General features: G+C 38.9%; 1 protein-coding gene across 5 annotated transcripts in view; it reads left to right on the top strand.

Annotated features, from left to right (window-relative positions):
- The window catches only part of USP32 (ubiquitin specific peptidase 32), a 220,997-nt gene that overhangs the window by 111,520 nt on the left and 81,608 nt on the right, over positions 1-27,869 (top strand). For all 5 annotated transcript variants that reach the window (XM_077970812.1, XM_015120007.3, XM_077970811.1 and 2 more), the window contains exons 6-9: positions 13,776-13,907; positions 15,698-15,805; positions 19,503-19,618; positions 20,135-20,197. In XM_077970812.1, coding sequence (XP_077826938.1) covers positions 13,776-13,907; positions 15,698-15,805; positions 19,503-19,618; positions 20,135-20,197 — 419 coding nt within the window. The remainder of the gene's footprint in view (positions 1-13,775; positions 13,908-15,697; positions 15,806-19,502; positions 19,619-20,134; positions 20,198-27,869) is intronic.

Raw genomic sequence — 27,869 nt, 5'->3', positions numbered from 1 at the left:
AAGCTGCATATTGTCTGTTTTTGAAAGCACTGTATTAGTAGAGAAAACAAATTTATTTAATCAGTCAAATAATTTTCAATATGTTAAAAATGGCTGCATTTTATTTGAAAATAATATTTTCTATTTACCTTTTTATTAATTGGGAAGTTTTTTGGATTTTTAATAGTATCTAAAAGTTAAAAATACTTTTGTCTTGTTAAGAAATCTTGAATTAGGCTGGGCATGGTGGCTCACGCCTGTAATCCCAACAGTTTGGGAAACCGAGGCGGGTGGATCACAGGGTCAGGAGTTCGAGACCAGCCTGGCAAATATGGTGAAACCCCGTCTCTACTAAAAAAATATATACAAAAATTAGACTACAGGTGGCAGGCGCCTGTAGTCCCAGCTACTCGGGAAGCAGAGGCAGGAAAGTCACTTGAACCTGGGAGGCAGAGGTTGCAGTGAGCCAAGATCATGCCACTGCACTCTAGCCTGGGTGACAGGGCGAGACTCCGTCTCAAATAAATAAAACAAAATCTTGAATTATTTGAAACAAGTATTCCTGTACATTCATTGTTTCACCTACAATAATGACCTTCTAATTCCTAATGATTATTTTCTTTTTAGTTTCATGTACCCCCTAACATCTCTGCAGCATTTTAACACTGTTGACCAGTTTTCTTCAAACTCTCTTCTCCTTTGACTTTTGAAACATTGTAGTTTCCTGATATTCTTATTATTTCTTACGAGTTTTACTGTTCCCCTTTTACCACCTACTTTTAAAATAAAAGTTATTTTGAGCAGATCAGCCCTTCACTCTATTTTGTTCTCAAATGATGTACATGCTTTGCTTCATCACAGCCATTTCCATGCCTCACCTATCCTTCCTATCTTTGCAGGTGATACCTAGATGAACTTTTCTGCTTTTGAGGTATTTCTGAAACTGCAGATTCATTTTAATAAATGCCTCCTGGTTATATTTTCTAGCACCTAAATCTCATATCTAAAGCCAAATTCATCTTCCCCTGCCTCAATCCACCTAAAGGTATTAAAAAAAAAAAAAAAAAAAAAAAAAAAGGCAAACATGTTCTTCCTTCTGTGTTTTATATCCTGGTTGATAATATTTTTAATTCCAGTGTCTAACTTGACTCACTTTGACTTTTCCTTGTCAAGCTTCATATTAGATTCTGTCCATCTTAACTCAGACATATTTCTTGCATCTTTCTTTCTTGGTGCCATCATTACAAATTTCTTATCTTTCTTGTTTTACTGCCTCTCAATGATATGAAAGTATGAAGGACAATTTTTTTTAATGTATTTTAAATTCACATTAAATTGACATTGCATTTCTTTTAATTACTTCACTTCTCTGCTCAGAAACGTTTGCTTAAATTCCTTAACATGGCTTCAGAGTCTCTTAGTTTCCTATCCTTGACTTAATTTCCCATGCTCATTTCTCCTCACATGTGTTCTCTGCCTCAACTACAGAGCACTGGTCAATATACCGTGACCACACCATGAACTTTATATTATAGCTACCCTATATACTCACTCCTTATCTTCCTTCGTTTAAGAATGTACCTCATCTTTCAACCCTTGACAATTGAGATGATTCTTTGTCATCAAAGCCCAATTCAGATAGATGCTGCCTGTTCTTTCATGCTTGTCCATTTCTCTTTAATTTGAGTTAGTTTATTTTACTATTTGCATTTCTGCAACACTTTATATTTCAATTAAAACAATTAATTTGCTTCTTGCCCTATCTCTAAGTCTGTTGGAAATGGCTTTGTTTACCCCAAGTTGCAAGTCCCTTGAGAATATGACTCAGGTCCTATTCCTCTGAGTTTTTCTTAGTTTAGTTGACTAAATGCATTTTGTTGGATTGAACTGGATTGAAAATTTTTCAGCCTCTTGAAGTGTACATTCTAAGTCTTGATTTAAACATTTTATTGCCTCCAAAGTGAGCAGAAGGTATGTGTCCTCTTAGGACTGTAAGGCTAAAGCCGTACCAAGGGGAGAAGGACCAAGATAAATCATCATGTTTAAATAAGGTTTAACAACTTCATAAGCATGGGGATGTTCTCATAAAAGTTGACTATATTTGGCTGGGTGCGGTGGCTCACGCCTGTAATCTCAGCACTTTGGGAGGCCGAGACGGGTGGATCATGAGGTCAAGAGAATGAGACTATCCTGGCCAACATGGAGAAACCCCATTTGTACTGAAAGTACAAAAATTAGCTGGTTGTGATGGCATGTGCTTATAGCCCCAGCTACTCGGGAGGCTGAGGCAGGAGAATAGTTTGAACCCAGGTGGTGGCAGAGGTTGCAGTGAGCCGAGATTTTGCCACTGCACTCCAGGCTGGCAACAGAGTGAGACCCTGTCTCAAAAAAAAAAAGGTATACTATGTTTTTAGGGGGAAATGAATTATGATACTTACACATTTAAAGAACTGTCGAAAGTTGCAAAGTTCTAAGGTCTTCCAAAACTTTTGGTTAGCTAAATGATGGCAGATATGGAACATTGATTAGCATTCAGTTTAGGCATGTGAAGAGTCAGTTTGCTTTAAATACATGTAGTGATTTTAACTGCTCTTACAATGTGCCCATTGATTTGCATGGTAGCCATTGAAATAAATCAGTAGCGTATGGTAAAAGCCTGAAGAAATATGCTGTCTTCTCAGTTATTTATAACATTCTTATTTGCTGGCATCTTAGTTGAGTTTTGTCCTATCCTTATTTCTTGCAAGAGAAATACCCCCAAATTAAAAACAAGTCAGCCATAATATACTATGGTATATTGGTAGTTACCAGCTATATTGAACATTGGAATTATTTGGAGAAATTATTAAAAGTGCAGGTTACTGGCTATATCAGCAAATGTTTTTATTTAGTGGGCCCTAGGACTCTGTACTTTACAAACATCCAGGGTGATTTTGATGTAGATGGACCACGAACTGCATTTTGAGAAACACTGATAAAATATTTAGTAGTTCTGCAACCTCTGTGTCACACAGACTACCCCTGCCACTTACTGTTGCTGAGGGAGATAGATTTCACCTCTTCGAACTTCTTTTTTCTCCTTTGTAAAGCAGGGCTAATGATACAATATACCTTATAAGGCTGTTTTAAGGAGTAAATTAGGTAATACCTTTTATTATTATTAATAAAAGGACTCAGCCCTGTGCCTGGTATAGAGCATGTATGTTTTTGTTTTTTTTGTTTTTGTTTTTGTTTTTTTGAGACGGAGTCTCACTCTGTTGCCCAGGCTGGAGTGTGGTGGTGCGATCTCAGCTCACTGCAACCTCCGCCCTCCAAGTTCAAGTGATTCTTCTGCCTCAGCCTCCCGAGTAGCTGGGATTACAGGTGCCTGCCACCATGCCTGGCTAATTTTTTGTATTTTTAGTAGAGATGGGATTTCACCATCTCCGCCAGGCGGGTCTTGAACTCCTGACCTCGTGATACCCCTGCCTCAGCCTCCCAAAGTGCTGGGATTACAGGCGTGAGCCACCGCACCCGGCCAGAGCATGTGTTTTATAATGCATATGCATCCTCTTATATTTGTGAACACTTGGCTTTGTGAATATCAGTGGTCCTTATCCCTCTGTCTTCAGAGAATAATTGTTTTGGGATCAAGCAAATTTTCAAATAGAGGGCTGTAGATCAGTATAAAAATTAACTTGCCCAGATTTGTGGAAAGAAAGTGTTTCTTACCAGTTCGTTTACTTTTATTGTATAATTTATAAAAACAGAACCAACAACAAATTTATTCAACAGACAACTGAATTGCTGCTGGCTTCTGGCAAGCGGCTACTCTCTTAGTGGGTCTTACCATGAAAAGCATTATCACAAAGTCAGAATTACTGCTAAACTTCTTAGAGAAATTCTGACATGGTTAGGTTTACAATGTGATGACTATGATTTATATTACCTATAAATTCTCACTCTGATTCTGGCTAAACAATTCACTATTGATGCTTTGCAGGCTCTTCTACTCAAATAATATTTGGTACATTGAACTGTTCTAATAATGTGTTAGGAATGTGGAAACTTGTGTTAAAAATAGGGAATGTTATTAACTGATTTATAAGTAGACATTTATTTTAAAGCATCAGCGACTCCATTTAAATTTGTGTAATGAGCCAAGGTATCTAGGAAACAAAAAGGAATGATAATTTTTAACTTCTGAATAACATGTTGGCATGCAGATGCCTTTAATTACTTTTTCATACACAATTCCAAAGTAAAATTTGAAGTCACAGTAAGTTGAACACACTGCCATGTTTAATCATATTTTGTTCTCTTTGATGTGAATCAGAAAGGAAACTGTAGAGCTATTTGTATTCAGTATAGACTTAGAATAATTAACTTACTGGATTTGGCCAGGCGTGGTGCCCCACGCCAGTAATCCCACCACTTTGGGAGGCTGAGGCGGGCGGATCACCTGAGGTCAGGAGTTCAAGACCAGCCTGGGCATCATGGTTAAACCCCATCTCTACTAAAAATATAAAAGTTAGCTGGGTGTGGTGGCAGACATCTGTAATCCCGGTACTCAGGAGGCTGAGACAGGAGAATTGCTTGAACCCAGGAGGCGGAGGTTGCAGTGAGCCGAGACTGTGCCATTGCACTCCAGCCTAGGTGACAAGAGTGAAACTCCGTCTCAAATAATTATAATAATAATAATAACTTACTCAGTTTATCCAAGATTTTAAATTTTGTCATGGCAATTACATTTTTCTGAAGTGCAAATTTCAAACTATTGTTACCTTATCTATTATTTAAATTAAGAAGTGGAATCAGAACTTTAGCCCAAAGTTCAAGTGTTTATGGTTTAATACATCTTAACTAATTTTTAAATCAAGACCATTGTATTTTTGTACCATAATTTGCAGTTTAAATACTTTATTATTATTATTATTATTGTTATTATTATTATTTGAGACAGGTTCTGGCTCTGTCGCCCAGGCTGGAGTGCAGTGGCCCTATCTAGGCTCATTGCAACCTCCGCCTCCCAGGCGTAAGCGATCCCCCCACCTCAGCCTCCCAACTTGCTGGGACTGCAGGCGCATGCCACCAGGCCTGGCTAAGTTTTGTATTTTTTGTAGAGAAGGGGTTTTACCATGTTGCCCAGGCTGGCCTCAAACTCCTGGGCTCAAGTGATCTACCTGCCTCAGCCTCCCAAAGTGCTAGGATTATAGGTGTGAGCCAGCATGCCTGGCTATTTAAATACTTTAGATTTTATTTGTAAAATTACTTGTGAAATATAGATAAGTTTATTTATTTTGAGACAGAGTCTTACTCTGCAGGCAGGAGTTCATTGGCACAGCTATGGCTCAGTGCAGCCTCGACCTCGCAGGCTCAAGGGATCCTCCTGCCTCAGCTTCCTGAGTAGCTGGGGCCACAGGTGCATTCACTGCACTCGGCTAATTTCTAAAAATTCTTTGTAGAGATCGGATCTCAACATGTTACCCAGGCTGGTCTCAATTCTCCCCTGCCACAGACTCCCAAAGTGCTGGGATTACAGGTGTGAGCCACTGTGTCCAGTCAACAAGATTAATGACAAGTTAATCTTTAAAGCCGTTTGTACTGAAGGTACAGGAGGACAGATACGATGTTTGTGATGATGCTGATGTTGAGTCAGAAAGCCTGTATAGGGAGCATAAACATTCTATGTAATTAAAAGTTTGAAATAAGTTAGTATAGTTCTTCCCTCTGCTCCCCTGATTCTACTTTGAATGATCAAACCCTAGTCATTTTTGTTTTTTCTTGTAATACCCTTTCTTTTTCCATTTTGTCCATAGTTGTTTAATACAGTGTTGGAGTTTGGAGAGACAGACTATAAAGTTAAAATGTAATTAGTTTTAATTGATTAGTTTTAATCAGCCTTTCACTGTTTTAAATCTGTCTATGCCATCCCCTATACTGTAGTACATGAGTAGTCCTCTCCAAGCAGTCTAGCAGCTCCACGTCGTCTTCTCTTTGAAATGTTTGCGTTGCGACTGAAATGCCTACTATTCCACGTTCAGCTGTTATCTTTAACACTTTTTTTTTTTTTTTTGTCATTGGAAACTAAAATTCTTTCTGTCTTTTGCCTTTTATCTTGGGTCCATGGTATAAACCTTTCTGTAGGTGATCCTGTTTCTTGTGCTTGAATTAAAACTTAACTGCTTTTTTGTCTTTCTGTCCTATTACTATCTGTTTTACCTTCAGACTTTTACACATCCTGTTTTACCTCTGCTTATAATTTCCTTCTTCTGCCACACTCCTTTTCTTTCCGTAGTTAACTTTTAGATTCCCTTCATGTACCTCCTTAAACATCAAGACCTCCAGGGCCTACCCACATATGTGCTCCCAGAAAACTCTCTATTTTTTCATTGTACTTTCCACACTAGAAGAAAATGATCAGTTTTCACTTCTAGAATCTAAACATAGTTGTCTTGTTCACAGTCATATCTGTAGTTTTTAGTACAATGTCAGGCATATAATATGTTTTTACTAAATGTTTCCAGAATATGATGTGGCTTTTAAAATTTTTATTTATTGTCCGGGTGCAGTAGCTCATGCCTGTACTCCCAGCACTTTGGAAGGCTGTGGTGGGAGGCTCACTTGAGCCCAGTAGTTCAAGGCCAGCCTGGGAAACAGCAAGTTCCCGTCTCTACAAAAAATTTAAAAATTAGCTGGATGTGGTAGCACATGCTTATATTCCCAGCTACTCTGGAGGCCGAGGTGGGAGGATCACTTCAGCTCAGGAGGTTGAGGCCACATTGAGCCATGATCATTCCTGGGTGACAGAGTGAGACCCTATCTCTTAAAAAAAAAAAAAACTGGCCGGGCGCGGTGGCTCAAGCCTGTAATCCCAGCACTTTGGGAGGCCGAGGCGGGTGGATCACGAGGTCAGGAGATCGAGACCATCCTGGCTAACACGGTGAAACCCCGTCTCTACTAAAAATACAAAAAACTAGCTGGGCGTGGTGGCAGGCGCCTGTAGTCCCAGCTACTCGGAGGCTGAGGCAGGAGAATGGCGTGAACCCGGGAGGCGGAGCTTGCAGTGAGCCGAGATCGCGCCACTGCACTCCAGCCTGGGTGACACAGCGAGACTCCGTCTCAAAAAAAAAAAAAAAAAGAAACTATTATTAAGTTATTTTCCTTAATAGTCATATTCTTTTGTAGAATTCAGCAATATTTGGAAGAAAACATGTATCTATTCTGTCTTGTAAATATGTTTTCCAATAAATTAAGAAAGTTTTTGACATTTCCCCAAAATATATCATAATGTATTCAGCTTGCTAACAGTGATTTCTTTGAATGGTAGAATCTGGATTCTGAAGTAGTTAAAATTGTATTTTTGGTGATGGGACTTTATAATTCATTTTGATTATTTCTCTTTTCAGAGTTAACTCAAGAAATTTGTATTGCCCCTGTCTGTTTTAGCATTTATTTCAGCTAACAATATGTATATTATTATGGTCCCTTACCACATTTTAGTTTACAATGTTAAAGCCTTCTGTCAATAGGGAAAAAAGTGCTTTGGTGATTCTTAGACCATGAACTGCCTTGTAAATCTGTGTGCCTCTCCTTCATTATCCTCTTATCTGTTAGTGATGTAAGGCTTACAGCCATTTTAAGTAGATCTCAGAAGGTCATTGCTCCTGAGAAGAGGTTGTTTTTCATAAATGTTAAAGAAATGTGTTACTGTATGAAAATACTTGGATATTGTGCCTGGCCTTTTTGATGAGGATTCACTTCTGGCATTAAAGAGTTGTTGTCTGCAGCTGGAGCCTTTGGTGAGGTGAGACCTGATTAGGATGGCCCAAAGTGCAGACCAAGAACTACTTAGAATGTTGGGAATATGGTATACTGCTGTTGTGACCCAGAAAAAATTATACCTATAGGTGGGTGATAAATTCATTCTTATTTAGCCAGTAGAGTATAAGTTTTAATAGTGACTTATGCATTGCAAATAGAAAGAGTAACTACCGAAATTACTGCTTCAAACTTCTTCAAGTGAAAATAAGGTTAGTAAACTCCCTCTTCCTAGCAATTTAGCTGCCAATTCATGTAAAATGTTTGGTAATGATATTATATATATAAAATCTACTTTAGCTTGCTTTTGACAAATGTTTGATTGAGGATTGTGCAGTCTATATCCAGAAAATGAACAGATCACATACACTTAAAAGTCAGCACTAAAGGATGGTTTTCATTGCTGATCATGACCAGTCTGATCATTTTTTTCTTGTAAATATGTTCTACTTGTCTTTCCAGATTCCTGCTTCAGCAAATAAATTGTGTTTTTTGAGGAGATTGATAAACATAGTTTTCAAAGTAAAAAAAAGAATCACAGTTAATACGATTTTTCTGTGTTCCAATTTACTGTATTATGTAAACACCAATTAATCAGAATTACTTATTGAACACCTATTATATTCTCAATACTGAGAAGTACAGAAATAACATCAAGACTGCTGTCTTCCTCCTTTTGTTTCAGGGTTAGATTTTTTTATATGCTGATCTACTACTTGGAAGAGTTTAGGACTTGAAAAAGCTAATGTTTCTCTGGAGGAACGAAACGCTTTTTCTTTTCTTTTCTTTTCTTTTTAAGCATCATAAATGGAATAGACAGACGTCTTATTTAGGAATCTCAATTTATATATCACATTACTTTGTTGTTCTCCCTACTGCTAAAATTTTAAAATACTCTCTCCTTTTAAATAAATTCAGTTATCTGAATATTTGAAGTAGATACTTCAGCATTAAAAAACTAAAGCAGCATTCTTCAGTATGAGTTTCATATCTTTTATTTTGTTACAAAAAAGTTGAAATGGGGTCTCACTATGTTGCCCAAGCTGGTCCTAAACCCCTGGACTTAAGCAATCCTCCTACCTCCACCTCCCAAAGTTCTGGGATTATAGGTGTGAGCCACCACACCCAGCCTTTATATATTTTAAAAATTAGATCCCATTCCAAAGTAATTGGACCTTTGCAAACATTGACCCATCAGGAGATTACAATCTAGTGAATTAGTTATTTAGTTTAAAAAGCAATACTATATGACACAGTGTGTATTCCTCTGTGAAAATTTTATCTTTATTGCTCCATACTTTTTTTTTTTTTAAATAGAGACAAGGTCTCTACTAAAAATGTAAAAAATTAGCCAGGTGTGGTGGCGGGTGCCTGTAATACCAGCTATTCAGGAGGCTGAGGCAGGAGAATCACTTGAATCTAGGAGGCAAACATTACAGTGAGCTGAAATCACACCACTGCACTCCAGTCTGGGCAACAGAGTGAGATTCCATCTTGGAAAAAAAAATTTTTTCGGGAACTTTGTTCTTATCTTTCCAGGTAACTTAAGAGTTACCTTGCTAAACTGACCTAACAGGAAAAATAATGAATAAATGAAAGTTACCAGATGCCAAGGTCACGTCTGGTACTAATTGTGATCTTTTTTTTTTTTTTTTTTTTTTGAGACGGAGTCTCGCTCTGTTGCCCAGGCTGGAGTGCAGTGGTGCGATCTCGGCTCACTGCAAGCTCTGCCTCCCGGGTTCACGCCATTCTCCTGCCTCAGCCTCCCAAGTAGCTGGGACTACAGGTGCCCACCACCACGCCCGGCTAATTTTTTTGTATTTTTAGTAGAGACGGGGTTTCACCGTGTTAGCCAGGATGGTCTCAATCTCCTGACCTCGTGATCCTCCCGCCTCGGTCTCCCAAAGTGCTGGGATTACAGGCGTGAGCCACTGAGCCCGGCTCTAATTGTTATCTTTTATCACAGTTAGCATTATCCTAAAGAGGGGTGTGGGGGTATGTGTGTGTGTGTATGTATGAAACAGCTCAACAAACAATTCTTTTTTTTTTTTTTTTTTTTTTTTGAGATAAGAGTCTTGCTCCATTGTCCAGGCTAGAGTGCAGTGGTGCAGTCTCAGCTCACTGCAACCTCTGCCTCCCAGGTTCAAGCGATTCTCCTGGCTGACCTGCCTCAGCCTCCTGACTAGCTGGGATTACAGGCACGCACCACCATGCCCGGCTAATTTTTGTATTTTTAATACAGACAGGGTTTCACCATGTTGCCCAGGCTGGTCTTGAACTCCTGACCTCAGGTGATCTGCCTGCCCTGGCCTCCCAAAGTGCTAGGATTACAGACGTGAGCCACTGCGTCCGGCCAATACTTCTCATTTATTCATTAAACTTATTTATTGAGTGCTCAAAATGTGCCTGATATTATTCTGGTGTTAGACACAGGGAACAAAACATACCAGAAACTCTGCCCTCAGGCTTATGTTCTAGTTAGGGGAGACTCAATAAACAAAACAAATTAATAAACTTTTTATTAGAGTTGATAAGTATTATGGAGTAAAGTAGAGCAGAGAAGAGGGACAGAGGAGTGTCTTTGAAGGTGGTGCAGTTTTGGTCTGAGAATGTCACATTCGAGTAAAGATCTGAAGGAGTTGTGGGAGTAAGCCATGCAGGTATCATGGGGACGTATTGAAAGGTTTTGAGGTAGAGAAGTCACATTTTTAGCCTTATTCTGTTTACATAGATACTTAACTGGCCTTCCTGCTGTCTGAAGAATGCCCTTTAATAGTCCTTTTGGTGTGGTTCTGCTATTTCTGCTTTGTTTGTCAAAAAAAAATCTGTACTTTGAATTTATTTTTGAAGAATATTTTCACGTGATACAGAATTGGAGGTTGACAACTTTGTTTTCTTTTTCAGCACTTCCCTGTTGCTTTCTGGCTTTTTTTCTGGAGATAAACTATTATCTTGGTTCTTTTGTTTGTAATGTGTTTTTCTCCATCTTACTCTCTTTTAAGATTTTTTCTTTATCACCAGTTTGATTATGACTTGCCTTGTTAGGGTTTTGAGTTTTCTAACACAAGGTTCATTGAACTTCTGGATCTGTGGGAATATAGTTTTTATGAATTTTAGAAAGTTTTCAGCCATTATTTTTTCAGATATTTTCTGCCTATCCCTTTCTGGGATCCCAATTGTATGTATGTTTGATACTATCTTATAGGTCTCTAAGATTCTAATACATTTTTAGCCTTTTTTCTCTTTATGCTATCATATTGCCTATCCTTCAAGTTCACTAATCTTTCCTGTCTAGTTTATAATCTGCTGTTAAGTCCTCTAGTGAATTTTTTAAAATTTCAAATATTGTATTCTTCATCTTTAGGAGTTCCAGTTGATACTTTTTTATAGTTGCCATTTCTTTCCTCAGTATATGCATGTTTTTCTTTAATTCCTGAGATACTTATAATAAATGTTTTAAAGCTTTGCCTGTTAATTACATCATCTGTTATTTCTAGGTCTTTTTCTATTGACTAATTTTTTTTTTTGAGACTGAGTCTCGCTCTGTTGCCTCAGGCTGGAGTGCAGTGGGGCAATCTCGGCTCACTGCAGCCTCCATCTCCCAGGTTAAAGTGATTGTCCTGCCTCAGCCTCCGGAGTAGCTAGGACAACAGGCACCCGCCGCCACACCCAGCTAATTTTTGTGTTTTTAGTAGAGACGGGGTTTTACCATATTGGCCAGGCTGGTCTCGAACTCCTGACCTCAAGTGATCCACCCGCTTCGGCCTCCCAAAGTGCTAGGGTTATAGGCGTGAGCCACCGCGTCCAGCCCTCTATTGGCTAATTTTTAATCCAGATTTGCAGTCACATTTTTCTACTACTTTCATATTTTCTTTGGATGATAGACATTGTGGATGTTACATAGCTGAGCATCTGGATTGTTGTCTCTCTTTAAAAAAGGAACTTGTGTTTTATTTTGATAGGTAGTTAAGTTACTTGTGGATCAGCTCCATATTTTCCAGGGTTGTTTGTAAGCTTTGTTGGGACAAGTTTAGAGTAGCCTTTACTCTACAGTTAGTTTTTCCCTGCTTATTAAGTAGAGACCCTCTGGAGTTCACAGATGCTCCCAATGTCCAACACAGTGTTTCCACTTCAGCCGGTCACAATCAGACATCTCCCATCCCTGTATGAGCGCTAGGACTTTTTTTAGCTTACACTTTCCTAGCATTTGGGCTGGGTGCAGTGCCTCATGCCTGTAAGTAATCCCCGCACTTTGGGAGGCCGAGGCGGACAGATCAGTTGAGGCCAGGAGTTTGAGATCAGCCTGGGCGATACGGCGAAATTCCATCTCTACTAAAAATACAAAAATTAGCCAGGTGTGCTGGCGCATGCCTGTTATCCCAGCTACTTGGGAAGCTGAAACATGAGAATCTCTTGAACCCAGGCCGGTGGCGGAGGTTGCAGTGAGCCAAGATCACACCACTGCACTCCAGCCTGGGCGACAGCAAGATTCTGTTTCAAACAGCAACACCACAAAACAAAACAAAACAAATTTCCCAGCATTTATACCTAGCCCAGCCTCAATGTGTTTCACTTCAAGTATACACAGCTTACTTTCTGCCAAAACTCAGTAAGACACATGTGCAGATTTCTGGAGCCCTTTCTTGGCATAACTCTTTCCTCTCCAGTACTCTGTTATGCAAATTTCAGTTACCTCACCTCCAACCTATCTTCTTAACTCAGTGAAATCTCTTTGCTTATAGTGCTCATCCCTTGTTTAGGTCTGGAAAGTGACTGTGGGGAGAAAATCCAGGGCAATGAAAAGGCTCACCTTATTTGTTTCCTTTCTCTCGAGGATCACAGTTCCATACTGCTTGTTCTCAAATTTCTAGAAACAGTTTTATATATTTTATACAGTTTTCTAGTCATTTGTGGTAGGAGGTCAAGTCTGGTGCTAGTTACTCCATTATAGAAAGAATTTGAAATTTCTAGATTTATATTTTAATAGTATCACTTTGGTTCCTATGTTTAGTTGAGAATAAATGTACTATGTATGCTTTCTAAATTTTACTTTAGTTCCTTGGAGGAAAAACAATCACAGATAAAATGGTTTAGAGCCTATTTGTGATTTTTGATGTATATTCTGAGGAGTAAGGAGAAAAAGATGTTCATGTTTTCGTGGCTTTGCTATTACTATCACACAGGGACTCCTACTCCATCTCCTCTGTCACTTAACTGACTTTTTTCATTTATTCAGTAAGTATTGAATGTGTAAGTCATTAATTGTATTGATAGGATGAATCAGACATAGATCCTGCCATTATGTTTACAGTCTAGCCAGGAGAGAAGCTGTACATAGAAACTTTAAATCCAAGATAGAGATTGAAAATAAACAAAAATGGCTGAGCACAGTGGTTCACACCTATAATCCCAACACTTTGGGAGGCAGAGGTGAGAGGACTGCTTGAGGCCAGTAGTTTGGGACCAGCCTGACCGACATAGAGATACCTCATCTCTACAAAAAGTTTTTTAAAAATTATCTGGATGTGGTGGTGTGCACATGTAGTCCTAACTACTTTGGAGGTTAAGGTGGGAGGATATCTTGAGCCCAGAAGTTTGAGGCTGCAGGGAACTATGATCGTGTCACTGCACTCCAGCTTTGGAGTGACAGAGCAAAACCCTGTCTCTTAAAAAAAAAAAAATCAGTACAGGTAAAAGTGGTGTGGGAAACCCAAAAGAAATAGCTTAGTTGTATATTATTTTAAATGTTGGATTTAAACAGCCTACTTAAATGGGGAATTGTAGATTTCTTTTTTCTGTTTTAAAGTCTCGTTTTGGTTTAATTTTCTTACCATTTTGGATATAATAAATTTGAGTTTTGGTTTTGGTCGTGATTATTTTTTAGCAATTGAATTGTGAAACTAAAATATATGTGTGGAAGATATATTATCAGGATGAACTGAACTCCCGAGAAGAGAATTCTGAGGTTTTATAATCTTTTTTGATTTGACCCTTAGTGGAGGAATCAGACATCATTGATCTTGAGAAACGCTATTGGTTATTGAAGGCTCAGTCCCGGACTGGACGATTTGATTTAGAGACATTTGGCCCATTGGTTTCACCACCTATTCGTCCATCTCTAAGTGAAGGTAGGAATCATTCCATTTTCTACATATGTTCACTGGTAAACATACCTGGGCCCATCTCATATTTGAAACCAATACATTTTAACTCTAAGAAACCATCTTCTTATATGTTTGCAGGTTTAATGGAGTGGGGAAAAATGAATGGGAATTAGTATTATAGTCTTGAGCTTGATCTTCTACCTGTTATAACCTTGCATAAATCAGTTTAGCTCTCTGCACCTGAGGATACTCATGTATAAAATGTGTTTGACCAAGTCAGTGGCTGTGATACTGTGTTCCAGTGAGGTGCATTAGTAGCTAGTGCCTGGAGTCATGTGGTGGCCACTGAATGGGCAGAGCTCCATGTTTCCACATATGACCTTGTCTCTTCCTCCAGTAGGGTGCCTCTACCTTTTTTCTTTTGCATAAGAAGATTCCACTGCTGTATTCTCCCCTCCAAAAAACATTTAAGAAACAATTAGACTAGACCATCTCTGAGGTGCTCTCTAGCTCCAAACTTAGTGCTGTTACTTTTTTTTCTTTTTTTTTTTTGAGGCAGAGTTTCGCTCTTGTTGCCCAGGCTGGAGTGCAATGACGCGATCTCGGCTCACTGCAACCTCTGCCTCCTGGGTTCAAGCGATGCTCCTGTCAGCCTCCCGAGTAGCTGGGATTACAGGAATGTGCCACCACGCCTGGCTAGTTTTGTATTTTTAGTAGATACGGGGTTTCTCCATATTGGTCAGGCTGGTCTTGAACCCCCAACCTCTGGTGATCCACCCACCTTCAGCCTCCCAAAGTGCTGGGATTACAGGCGTGAGCCACCGCTCTCAGCCTGCTGTTACTTTTTTAAAAATAAAGAGTACAAAGAATAATTGTGAGCACATCATAAAAATCATATTTGGAGTATGAATACTTGGGTTCTGCTTCCAGCTCTCACCTTTTAAAACTTATATTTGACAAATCATGTAGTCTTCTCTGAGCTTTAGTTTTCTAATCCCTAAACTGAGGGCACATCGTTAGATTCTTGGAATATACTATCTGTATTCTTCAAATTTCTAGGGTACTTTGGAGTACTCGTCAGGGGAGCCAGGGGAGATAGGGCTCTGGGTTTCTACCTACTTCAACAACAGTGCATTGTGTTTTTACCTTTTTAGAATTGGGATTGATGTATCATTTCATTTGAAAACAAAATTATTTCATTTCTTTTTTTTACAAAATGTTTGGAAACCACAGGATTAGATTATAAATTCCCTTTGTGAAATTTAAAATATTCATGTATAAAAGATTAAACAGTACAAAGAGACTCTGTAGTAGAGAATTTCTTTCTCTCATGTTGCATAATGTATCTTCCTTTGCCTCATGAAAGAGCTTTATGGGAGCTTATTAATGATACTGTAGTGTATCTTTGAGCATTTAATAAGCAGTTCAGTTTTTCTTTCTTTTTTCCGTTTTTCTTCTCAGTCTAAGTAAGGATAATTGTTGTAATTTCTGACCTTTTTTTGGTTTTTAATTTTTATTTATTGACTTCAAAAATATATAGGCATTTTAGCTATTAAAAATGATGTAAGATAAATATGGATGGACATAACCAAACACTAAAGAATTGTAATGTATTTTCTGCCATGATCACAAGTTTCAGTTATAATTATACCGAGAGGAAAGAGATACTTCCTGAAACATTAGGAACTGCTAATAAACTTAAAAAACAAATTCAGTCAGTTTATGGGAAAGAGTCATTCCTCCTTTTGTAAACATGTCATTATTAACACTAGGAAGCTTGGCTGTGATTTATGGTGCCTCTTCCTATTTTACAGGTTTGTTTAATGCTTTTGATGAAAATCGTGACAATCACATAGATTTTAAGGAGATATCCTGTGGGTTATCAGCCTGTTGCAGGGGACCCCTGGCTGAAAGACAAAAATGTAAGTGTGTTAAACATTGTCAAAAAATTGCAAACTATGTAATAGAGAGAAAATCAGTTTTCATCAATGTAAAATTATCTATGGATTAAGGCTTGAATTTTTATAACTTTGTCAGATTAGCAAATATTAATCTCATATTGGGGTTTTAGTGAGGTCACTCTAAGGAATCAATCATCTCTTCTTTTTTACTATGGAATAATTGGGATCTTTGCTATTAACAATGGGGTTGATTTTCCTGAAGAATCTGCAATTCATGATAAATGAATCAGATCAGCTATGATGTAATTGAAAATTTTAAACATTTAGGAAATATTTTCTGGTAGAATTTTGTGTCTTACATAAGTTGAGGCATAAGTCATTTTCCGTCACTGGCACGGATTAATATTTCATTGGCAAAATAAAATTTATGGTCAAAACTAATTTTATTAAATGCTAAAATGATCTTTTTTAACCTAACTAAAATGTTGCAGCATAATTTGGAAGCATAAATACATTGTGTTATTAAATCTTAACCATATTTGAAAAAATGCAGGCATTTACATTTAATTGGAAACTAAAATATATTTACTGGGGTCATTATCTCCACGTCTTTCTAAAATAAATCTTCACAAATGTTGTGTATTTTGGGTGTGGTGTTCAATATTTTTATATTATTTCGTACTGTTGTACTATGATGCACTCAATTGATTTAATAGCCAGAATTCTATTATGGAGGTATATGAAATAATTTTTCAACTAAAAATTCAAATATCTTTTTTTATTCCCTGTTGTTATACATCTAACAATGTTATAGATGTTAGATGTTATACATCTAACAATTTACTGTTAGATGAGGAAGCTAAAATCTCTGATTTTTTTTGTTGTTGTTGTTGAGACAGGGTCTTTTTCCGTTGCCCAAGCTGGAGTCCAGTGCAGTGGTGTGATTGTAGCTCACTATAACCTTGAACTTCTGGGCGCAATGGATTCTCCCATCTCAGCCTCCTAGGTAGCTGGGACTACAGGCATTTACCACCATGCCTGGCTAATTTTATTTTATTTTATTTTATTTTTAATAGAGACAACGTCTTGTTATGTTGCCCAGGCTAGTCTCGAACCTCTGGCCTTAAATGATTCGCCCACCTCAGCCTCCCAAAGTGTTGGGGTTATAGACATGAGCCTCCATGCCCCGCTGTGCTTTTCCATTGAAGTTAATTGTTGCCTTAAAAAAATTTTGTTTTAATTTCTTTTTTTGCTGATGAACTAATGGAAGTTAAACTAGAGTGATTCATTTGGAGTTAAATAGCAAAGCACTGGTGTTCTAATTCTTACCATGTTGTGTTTGAATTTCATTAAAGAGTTAAAATTGTTGGCCAGGCATGGCTGCTCACACCTGTAATCCCAGCACTTTGGGAGGCCAAGGCAGGTGGATCACCTGAGGTCAGGAGTTTGAGACCAGCCTGGCCAACATGGAGAAACGCAGTCACTACTAAAAATATAAAAATTAGATGGGTGCAGTGGCAGGCACTTGTAATCCCAGCTAATTGGGAGGCTGAGAAAGGAGATTCGCTTGAACCTGGGAGGTGGAGGTTGCAGTGAGCCAAGATTGTGCCATTGCACTCCAGCCTGGGAGACAGAGCGAGACTCCGTCTCAAAAAAAAAAAAAAAAAAAAAGGCCTGGTGCAGTGGCTCACACCTGTAATCCCAGCACTTTGGGAGGCCGAGTCAAGCGGATCACAAGGTCAGGAGTTCAAGACCTGCCTGGCCAATATGGTGAAACCCTGTCTCTACCAAAAATACAAAAGTTAGCCGGGCATGGTGGCTGGTGCCTATAGTCCCAGCTACTCAGGAGGCTAAGGCAGAAGCATCGCTTGAACCTGGGAGGCGGAGGTTTCAGTGAGCTGAGAACTGCACTCCAGCCTGGGTTACAGAGCGAGACTCCATCTCAAAAAAAAAAGATTTAAAATTGTTTTTTACAAAGAAAGATTGAATGTACATTAATTATACTGGAAAGGTAACAGGGAAGTGGACTGTCTTTATATCAGCTTATGATTCTTGATATAAATAGGATTTTTTTTTTTTTTTTAATACAAAGTCTCGCACTGTTGCTCCGGCTGGAATGCAGGGGCATGATCTTGGCTCACTGCAACCTCCGGCTCCCGGGTTCAAGCAATTCTGCCTTAACCTCCCGAGTAGCTGAGATTACAGGTGCCTACCACTCTGCCCAGCTAATTTTTGTATTTTTAGTAGAGACAGGATTTCATCATGTTGGCCAGGCTGGTCTCAAACTCCTGACCTCGTGATTCGCCCACCTTGGCCTCCTAAAGTACTGGGATTGCAGGCATGAGCCACCGTGCCCAGCCATAAATAGGATATTTTAAGCAAACAAGAAACAACTCTGCTGACCTGGCACCGTGGCTCACACCTGTAATCTTAGCACTTTGGGAGGCTGAAGCGGGTGGATCACTTCAGGTTAGGAGTTTGAGACCAGCCTGGCCAACAGGGCGAAACCTTGTCTCTATTAAAAATACAAAAATTGGCCGGGCGCGGTGGCTCAAGCCTGTAATCCCAGCACTTTGGGAGGCCGAGACGGGCGGATTACAAGGTCAGGAGATCGAGACCATCCTGGCTAACACGGTGAAACCCCGTCTCTACTAAAAATACGAAAAAAAAAACTAGCCGGGCGAGGTGGCGGGCGCCTGTAGTCCCAGCTACTCGGGAGGCTGAGGCAGGAGAATGGCATAAACCTGGGAGACAGAGCTTGCAGTGAGCTGAGATCCGGCCACTGTACTCCAGCCTGGGTGACAGAGCAAGACTCCGTCTCAACAACAACAAAAAAAAAAAAAAATAAAAAATAAAAATACAAAAATTGGCCAGGCGTGGTGGCTCACGCCTATAATCCCAGCACTTTGGGAGGCTGAGGCGGGCCAATCACAAGGTCAGATCGAGACCATCCTGGCTAACACAGTGAAACCCTGTCTCTATTAAAGATACAAAAAATTAGCCAGGTGTGGTGGCACGTGCCTGTAGTCCCAGCTACTCAGAAGCTGAAGCAGGAGAACTGCTTGAACCCGGGAGGCAGAGGTTTCAGTGACCCAAGATCATTCCACTGCACTCCAGCCTGGGTGACAGAGCAAGACTTCATCTCAAAAAAAAGAGAAGAAAAGAAAAAAAAAATCACCTGGGTGTGGTGGTGCGCTCCTGTAATCCCAGCTACTTGGGAGGCAGAGGTTGCAGTGAGCTGAGATCATGCCACTGCAGTCTAGCCTGGGTGACAGAGGGAGATACCGTCTCCAAAAAAAGAAAAAGAAAAAAAAAAAGGAACAAGAAACAACTCTGCAATGATCAATTTTGAATATTAGAAATTAACCTAGGGGCTTGCATTACTTCCTTAAAACTTGTAAGGTATTGTAATATTTATTGTGTAGTAACTTGACCCTTTCTTTACAGTTTGTAAGGCATTTAGCTTTAGATTTGGTTGAAGGGTAGGGTCTTATATCTGAATAATGATTTAGAGATATAGATTCATGATATGCAGGAAGTCCTACAAGTTCTGAGGAGTATAATGACATAGTATAGTTTATTACAGATAAGAACTGTTCCAGGAAACATATACTTGCTTTAAAAACCTAAGTAATTATACAAGGGCAACTTCTAGTAAAATATGTTATACCTCAGAATACAAAAATAATTTTCCTCCACAAGAGTTTCTTTTCATTAGTTTGCTTCAAGGTATTTGATGTTGACCGTGATGGAGTTCTCTCCAGGGTTGAACTGAGAGACATGGTGGTTGCACTTTTAGAAGTCTGGAAGGACAACCGCACTGATGATATTCCTGTAAGTTCTGATTGTGTATGTCTTATTGCATATAAACTTCCAACAGGAAATTGCAGGGAATTATTTTCTTTAAAAGGATAAAATAATTTTTTACTGCCTTTAGTTACTGTATTATGCTACTCAAAATATTTACAGCTGAAGATGCAAAATTGGGAAGAGAGTTTGGGTTAGAAAATCTTAAACTCAACTATGTAAAATAAGAATGAAACCATAGGAAAGTTATCTTAAGTTTTAAGCATATATGAGAATCTATCTACGGTAATTATAAAAATACTTGAGCAAGGCCAGGCGCAGTAGTTCTTTCCTGTAGTCTCAGCAATTTGGGAGGCCAGGGTGGGAGGATCACTTTAGCCCAGGAGTTTGAGATAATCCTGGGCAATGCAATGAGACCTCATCTCTACAAGAAAAACAAAACAAATCTTGCTCTATATACAGTAAACTTTAGCCATTGAATAACAAAATCAAAAGTATATCCACTGACTCTTTTTCTAATTACTCCTTTGGGTTGTTTTAAAGGAATTACATATGGATCTCTCTGACATTGTAGAAGGCATATTGAATGCACATGACACCACAAAGGTGAGTCTAGGTAGAACTAATGTATCTTTTTCCAAAAATATCATGTACTCTGTTTGGGATGTATAGCTTATATACATGCTTGAATCTCTTCTGCATCCTCCCTACCAAGTACTTATCTGGACCTGTGGGTAAAACACCTCCAAGTTATCTCCAAAGAGAGCCATTCCATCTTTAAGCAACTCTGAAACTGTATGTGCAAACATTTATTATAAGTCTGTGCTAGGCATTTTATAAGAATTATGTAGATACAGCCCTTGACAACTATAGCCTATAATCTATATTTCTTCCATTTGACTAAGTTGTGGTAAGGCTAACGTTATATTGAGCAAAAGAAGTCGAACAAAAAAGAATATATACTGTATGATTCCATTTATATGAAGTTGAAGAACACAGAAGCAAAACTAACAAATAGTGATAGAAGTTGGAATAGTGATTTCAGGGGTGTGCAGATTAATTGGGAACAACCATAAGGATATCTGAAATGATGGAAATGTTTTTTTCTCTTAATTTGGCAGTACATATATTCTTTCTCTCTCTCTTTTTTTTTTTTTTTCTTTGACAGAGTCTTGCTCTGTCACCCAGGCTGGAGTGCATTGGCAGGATCTCAGCTCACTGCCACCTCTGCCTCGCGGCTTCAAGTGATTTTCTTGCCTCAGCCTCCAAGGTAGCTGGGACTGCAGACGTGTGCCGCCATGTCGGCTAATTTTTTTGTATTTTTAGTAGAGATGGGGTTTCGCTATGTTGGCCAGGCTGGTCTCGAACCCCTGGCCTCCAGTGATCTGCCGGCCTTGGCCTCCCAAAGTGCTTGGATTACAAGCATGAACCACTGTGCCTGGCCAGTACATCTATTCTTTTAAAAAATTTCTTTTTTTTTTTTTTTTTTTTTTTTTGAGACGGAGTCTCACGCTGTTGCCCAGGCTGGAGTGCAGTGGCGCGATCTCGGCTCACTGCAAGCTCCGCCTCCTGGGTTCACGCCATTCTCCTGCCTCAGCCTCCTGAGTAGCTAGGACTACAGGCGCCCGCCACCGCGCCCGGCTAATTTTTTGTATTTTTAGTAGAGACGGGGTTTCACTGTGGTCTCGATCTCCTGACCTTGTGATCCGCCCGCCTCGGCCTCCCAAAGTGCTGGGATTACAGGCTTGAGCCACCGCGCCCGGCCAAAAAATTTCTTCTTTTTTTTTTTTGGACACAGGATCTTGCTCTGTTGCCCAGGCTGAAGTTCAGTGGTGGGATCTTGGCTCACTGCAGCCTTGACCTCCTGGATTCAAGCAATCCTCCCACCTCAGCCTTATGAATAGCTGAGACTATAGGTGTGCACCAACATGCCCAGCTAATTTTTTTTTTTTTTTTTAAGAGACCAGGTCTCACCATGTTGCCCAGGTTGGTTGCAAACTCCTAGGCTCAAGCAATCCTGCCTCAGCCTCCCAAAATGCTGGGATTACAAGGCATGAGCCACTGTGCAGGCCTAAAAAAATTTTTAAATGGTTGTGCTAAGGACCTCTCCTGTGTCCTTTAGTGGCAGCCAGAATAAGCATGTAATAGCAAAAATAAACATGTACTTTATAAATAAAAAATCCTTGACTTATTTAGTTTGGTAACATTTATTACTAATGTTATCATAATAGATTTACTATATATTTAATATATGTTTACTATATAAATATATTTACTATATATTTAATATATAGATTTACATAATAGATTTACATAATATATTTATCCTATAGCTTGCATTACTATGATGTCTATGTGTCCCTGTGAAATTGAAAATAAATTACCTGTATGAGACACATTTGCATAAATTTGAGTCTTTCTACTGAAACATTGACACGTACGTACCAAGTAGCAAGTTGGTAGGATCTATACCACAATGGTGTTATTAAATAGAGGTTTTGAATAAATAAAGAACATCAGTTTTTTCTTTCTTTCTTCAATCAGTTTTTTTTTCTTTCTTCAATCACAATTTCAGAAGAACTTGTAATGGCTCTATTAACTGATTCTCAATAGAAACAGATAATAGATATGAGTTTCAGGCTAGAGCTTTGACAATTCAGTCCCCTTCTTTCTCCTCTCTCTGCCAGAAACTAAGGTATCGAATTCTGTTTGGTGTGTATGAGAGCAAAAACCAGGAAAAATTTCGGTTAGAAAATTCCTTGTGTAGAGATAAAAGTTTGAACACCTTTTTTCTAAGTGTTTCATAGGTATGTAGGTATTTTTGCTGTCAGCTTTTAGGTAGGATGGGGTTTCTGCTTCTTGCTCTGCTGTGAACATTAAACAAGATCATTTAGCTGCTTCAATTCCATGTAACCATGATAATGAGATAGTAGTAGTTTAGGATAGAACTTGGATTTTTTAACCAAGCCTATTAACAATATTTGCTGGTGACTAGATTGTACATTACTCATTCTTTTCCTGACTACCAAGTCTTCTCTGTCTTATCTAATTCATCTATTGACTATTTAATGATACTCTGTAGTGGCTCAAGAGATCTAGATGTTACCCTTTGATAGTTTGTAGTATAGAGGTAAAGATAGACAAGTGTAATCAGGGCTATGTTAGAAGTCGAGGCTGGGCATGGTGGCTCTCATCTATAATCCCAGCACTTTGGAAGGCTGAGGTGGGAGGATCACTTGAGTCCAGGAGCTCTCAGCCAGCCTGGGTAACATAACGAGACCCTATCTCTACCAAAAAAAAAAAAAAAAAGAAAACCCAAAAACTTAGCCAGGCATAGTAGCACATGCCTATAGTTCCAGCTACAAGGGAGGCTGAGGCAAGAGAATCATTTGAGCCTGGGAGGTCAAGGCTACAGTGAGCCATGATTACACCACTGTATTACAGCCTGAGCAACAGAATGGGAACTTGTCTCAAAAAAAAAGGTTAGCACCCGGTATTATGGTGGGAGGATAGAAAGGGAACCATGTAAATTGAACTTTGAAAGTTCAGATTTCTGCTGGGATGCAGCACTTTAATAATTAGTTAATTATGGTTAACAGAAGTAAAAAGTTGAAAGGTGATTCCTAAAAGAGGTAACAACTAGGGGTAGAATAGAAGACATTGCCGGGCACGGTGGCTCAAGCCTGTAATCCCAGCACTTTGGGAGGCCAAGACAGGTGGATCACGAGGTTAGGAGATCGAGACCATCCTGGCTAACATGGTGAAACCCCGTCTCTACTAACAAATACAAAAAAACTAGCCAGGCGAGGTGGCAGGCGCCTGTAGTCCCAGCTACTCGGGAGGCTGAGGCAGGAGAATGGCGTAAACCCGGGAGGCGGAGCTTGCAGTGAGCTGAGATCCGGCCACTGCGCTCCAGCCTGGGCGACAGGGCGAGACTCCGTCTCAAAAAAAAAAAAAGAAGAAGAAGAAGACATTATTACGGTATAGGACTGTACAGTAAGACATCCTGTAAAGTCCTAGAACTGCAAATATTCTGATGTGGCTGGAATAACGGATTCATATATTGAAGGCTATAGACCTAGATTGGGGCCGTATCTTGAAGTGCCTTGAGTACAAACCTCAGGAGTTGAACTTTATACCAAACTGTGGAGAAACCTCCAAAGATTTAAGTAGAACAGAGCAAGCGATCAGCTGACACTATTTTGAAAATCAAGGCCACATTTATTTTTATTTATTTATTTATTTTTGAGACAGAGTCTCGCTCTGTTGCCCAGGCTCGAGCGTAGTAGTATGATCTCGGCTCACTGCAAGCTCTTCCTCCTGGGTTCACACCATTCCCCTGCTTCAGCCTCCCAAGTAGCTGGGACTACAGGCTCCTGCCACTGCACCCGGCTCATTTTCTTTTTTTTTTTGTATTTTTTGTATTTTTAGTAGAGACGGGGTTTCACCATGTTAGCCAGGATGGTCTTGATCTCCTGACCTCATGATCCGCCCGTCTCGGCCTCCCAAAGTGCTGGGCAGGCATGAGCCACCACGCCCGGCCTAATCAGGGCCACATTTAAATGGAGGACATTTACAAATAAGTCATATAGGTTGAGCATGGTGGCTCACGCCTGTAATCCCAGGACTTTGGGAGGCCACGGTGGGCAGATCAGCTGAGGTCAGGAGTTTGACACCAGCCTGGCCAACATGGCGAAACCCTGTCTCTACTAAAAATACAAAACTTAGCTGGGCTTAGTGTCGGGTGCCTGTAATCCCAGCTACTCAGGAGGCTGAGGCAGGAGGTCCACTTGAACCTGGGAGGCGGAGGTTGCAGTGAGCCAAGATCAGACCATTACACTCCAGCCTGGGCAACAGGAGTGAAACTCTGTCTCAGTTAGATAGATAGATAGATAGATAGATAGATAGATAGATAGATAGATAGATAGATAGATAGATAAAATAAGCCATATAGTCAGTGAATTTGCTTTAGGAAAAGTTCATATTATCGATACCTTGCTTAGCAGTAGTCCTAACTGCAGTCAGTAAAACATCCACTAAATTGGGAGAAAATAAAATCCATTTACAATTCTAGTTTTTAAGCGTAATGCTGTATATGTTTTTACAGTGTGTTAATTATTACTCAGGTGTCAGTATAGCAAATGGGCTTTTGACCATCATTGTATGCATGATGATTCTGTATGCTGGTATCTATTATTTCTTTTCATGATGTTTCTTTCCTTTTGGACAGTATTAACATATCTTTGAGGTCAGTATACCCTCACTCTGAAAATTCTTCCTTGAATATTTGTGATTACTAGTTTAACTACATAAAAGAATCAGATTATCATCTTAAAAATACTTTTTACCATCTTAAGCATTTTATATTTTGTTCTGCTAGATATGCAAGGTTCTTATACCATGTATTAATAATTTATTGCACATATCAAATTACATTTGTCCTTTTGTTTTTGTTTTCGTTTTTATTTTTGTTATTTTGAGACAGAGTCTTGCTCTGTTGCCCAGGCTGGAGTGCAGTGGGGTGATCTCGGCTCACTGGAATCTCTACCTCCCAGGTTCACGCAATTCTCCTGCCTCAGCCTTCTGAGTAGCTGGGATTACGGGCTTGCACCAACACACCTGACTAATTTTTGTATTTTTAGTAGAGACGGGTTTCGCCATGTTGCCGAGGGTGGTCTCAAACTCCTAACCTCAAGTGATCCACCCACCTTGGCCTCCCAAAGTGCTAGGATTACAGGTGTGAGCCACCGTGCCTGGCCTACATTTGTACTTTTTAAACAGCCATTATTTTATTTTTATTAGTAGCATTTTAGATTTTCAAACGATAAAATTAATAGAAGTTATTACATTTTCATATTTCACTATGATTTCCCTATCTGTTCTAAATGCTGAGTCCTATAAAATTAAAATGAGTTTACACTAGCTGTTAGTTTTGTCATCAGTGCAGAATCATTGACAATTATTACTTCAAAGATAAAAAGTAGCATTTTGAAATATAGCTTATGTTCAACATAGCTTTTCCCTGTATTGGCATTCTTCATTTTTCTGTCCTGGAATTTTACTTGTGACTGTTCAGTGTAAAACTTCTTAATGCGATGGAATTTATCAGAGCATAATATCCTCACCCTTAGAGTTCATTAAGTTATGTGACATGTTTTTCTGTTGCCTCCTCATGACTGAGGTACATGATGTGGCAGAGCTTGCAGTTCTTCTGGGGTTTTTTTGTTTTAAGAATTAAAATTTTAGTTATTCTCAATGAATGTTATAGGGAAAGATACACTATTCTGACTACTATCAAGTGTAGGATAAATTTACATGTGTTGTGTGTATTCTTTATTTAAAAATTGAATAATACTGTATAAGTCATTCTGCAATAATTTTTTTTGAATTTTCCTAAATCTATATATAATTTTCTATCTAGCATATGAAAGATGCTTAGTAAATAAATGTTTACTTAAAAAACTTAGTAGAATGTTTACTAAGCATCTTTCATATGCTAGATAGAAAGTTATATATAGATTAACTTAGTCTTTTTATCATCTGCATAGTATTCCATTATGATTATGCTATGATTTATTCCTGAATCTTTTTTATTTTTTTTTAGTCTTGCTCTTGTTGCACAGGTTGGAGTGCACTGCAACCTCTGCCGCCTGGGTTTAAATGATTCTCGTGCCTCGGACTCCTGAGTAGCTGAGATTACAGGAGCCCGCTACCACACCCAGCTAATTTTTTTGTATTTTTAGTAGAGACTAGGTTTCACCATGTTGGCCAGGCTGGTCTTGAACTCCTGACCTAAGATGATCCACCCACCTCAGCCTCCCAAAGTGCTGGGATTACAAGTGTGAGGCACCACACCCGGCCTATTCCTGTATCTTTTAAAACTGTATTGCTATAGCCAAAAGTAATTTTCAAAGGCAAGGGGAATACTATTGACGGATGGTTATGGAAGTAATTGACAGTTCTGATAGCATTGTAATATGAACAACAGGTCTCTAAGTCAAAGATCCTTTTGTGCATAATGTATTACAGTTCCAGATGCCTTTAACTTCTTGTACAGTTAGTACTCACTTAATGTTGTCTTTAGGTTCTTGGAAACTGCAACTTTAAGTGGAAGGGTATAGAACAAAACTAATTTTACCTTAGGCAAACAAGAGTTAAGTTCCCACAGCATATTTCTAGTCACAAAAACATCACCAAACTTCTAAATAAAGACCCCAAGCACTTCTAATATTAAGCTTTGAAATAAATGTGAACTATAAATAGATCTAAGAAAGATTGATAAAAACAAGATAATTATTTACCCAGTTTTTGGTGAATCAGTGAGTGACAGCAGCATAGTGGTGATGGGTTAAATCAAGGGATAAATGTTTGCAAAATGAAAATTATAAGAAACACCTCCTACCACCTTGCAGTTCAAAAACTAACAATAACAAATATGGGAGGCTCATTGAGTACTTTCTTAGCATATCATTTATTATCATACATTTGTATGATTGTTGCATACTTTATGAGTTGTTATTTTATGGTAATTTGTATTCATTTCCAACCCTCTTATTCCTGTTCTGGTTAGTGGCTGGCCAGAGCCTATCCCTGCAGCTCAGGGTACAAGACAGGAACCAACCCTGGACAAGATACCATCCCACTGAAGGGCGCACTCACATGTGTATCCACACTCACTCATACTGGGACAATTTATTATTTTTTCATTTTTTTGTTTTTTTACATCACAACATTGTTACATGAATTGTTTACAATACAAACAAAAAGTGCATATATGCTATCTATGAATACAGCTCAGTGCAAAATAGTGAATTCTCTTTAAGAGGCCGTGATTCCTATTTCTAGCAAACTAAAGAGACTGCAAGTTGGTTTTTATCTTCTCAGTGTTGCCTAGAAATGATCTGTAAATGCATCTTCCTCCTGCTACTTACCATAAGATGTAAAAAGGGAGTTAAAGGAAAGCTTCCTTGCTGGTTCCTACCATGTGAAAGATGCTATATTCTATTTTAGCAGGGCCAATATGTGGAAAATACCTAAATTTAAGTGTTATTACAAAAATGAAGCAATAATGAGATTCTGGCTAAAGAGGGCACTAAATAAGAATAATATATATTTAAAGGATTTAAAGCAAACAACAAAAAAAGATTGTTTAAAAAAGTAGTTCTAGGTGCACTGTAAGCATATAGGGTTTTTTTCCCATGTGTATTTTTAAACAATGGAAGGGTGAAAAAATAGGGTCACCTGTGTTAGACTAATTTACCTTATTGTATATGCTGCA

The sequence above is a fragment of the Macaca mulatta genome, chromosome 16 (assembly GCF_049350105.2).
Source record: "Macaca mulatta isolate MMU2019108-1 chromosome 16, T2T-MMU8v2.0, whole genome shotgun sequence".
Taxonomy (NCBI): domain Eukaryota; kingdom Metazoa; phylum Chordata; class Mammalia; order Primates; family Cercopithecidae; genus Macaca; species Macaca mulatta.
The sequence above is the reverse complement of the archived record's forward strand: the minus strand, read 5'-3'. Positions and strand labels throughout refer to the sequence as shown.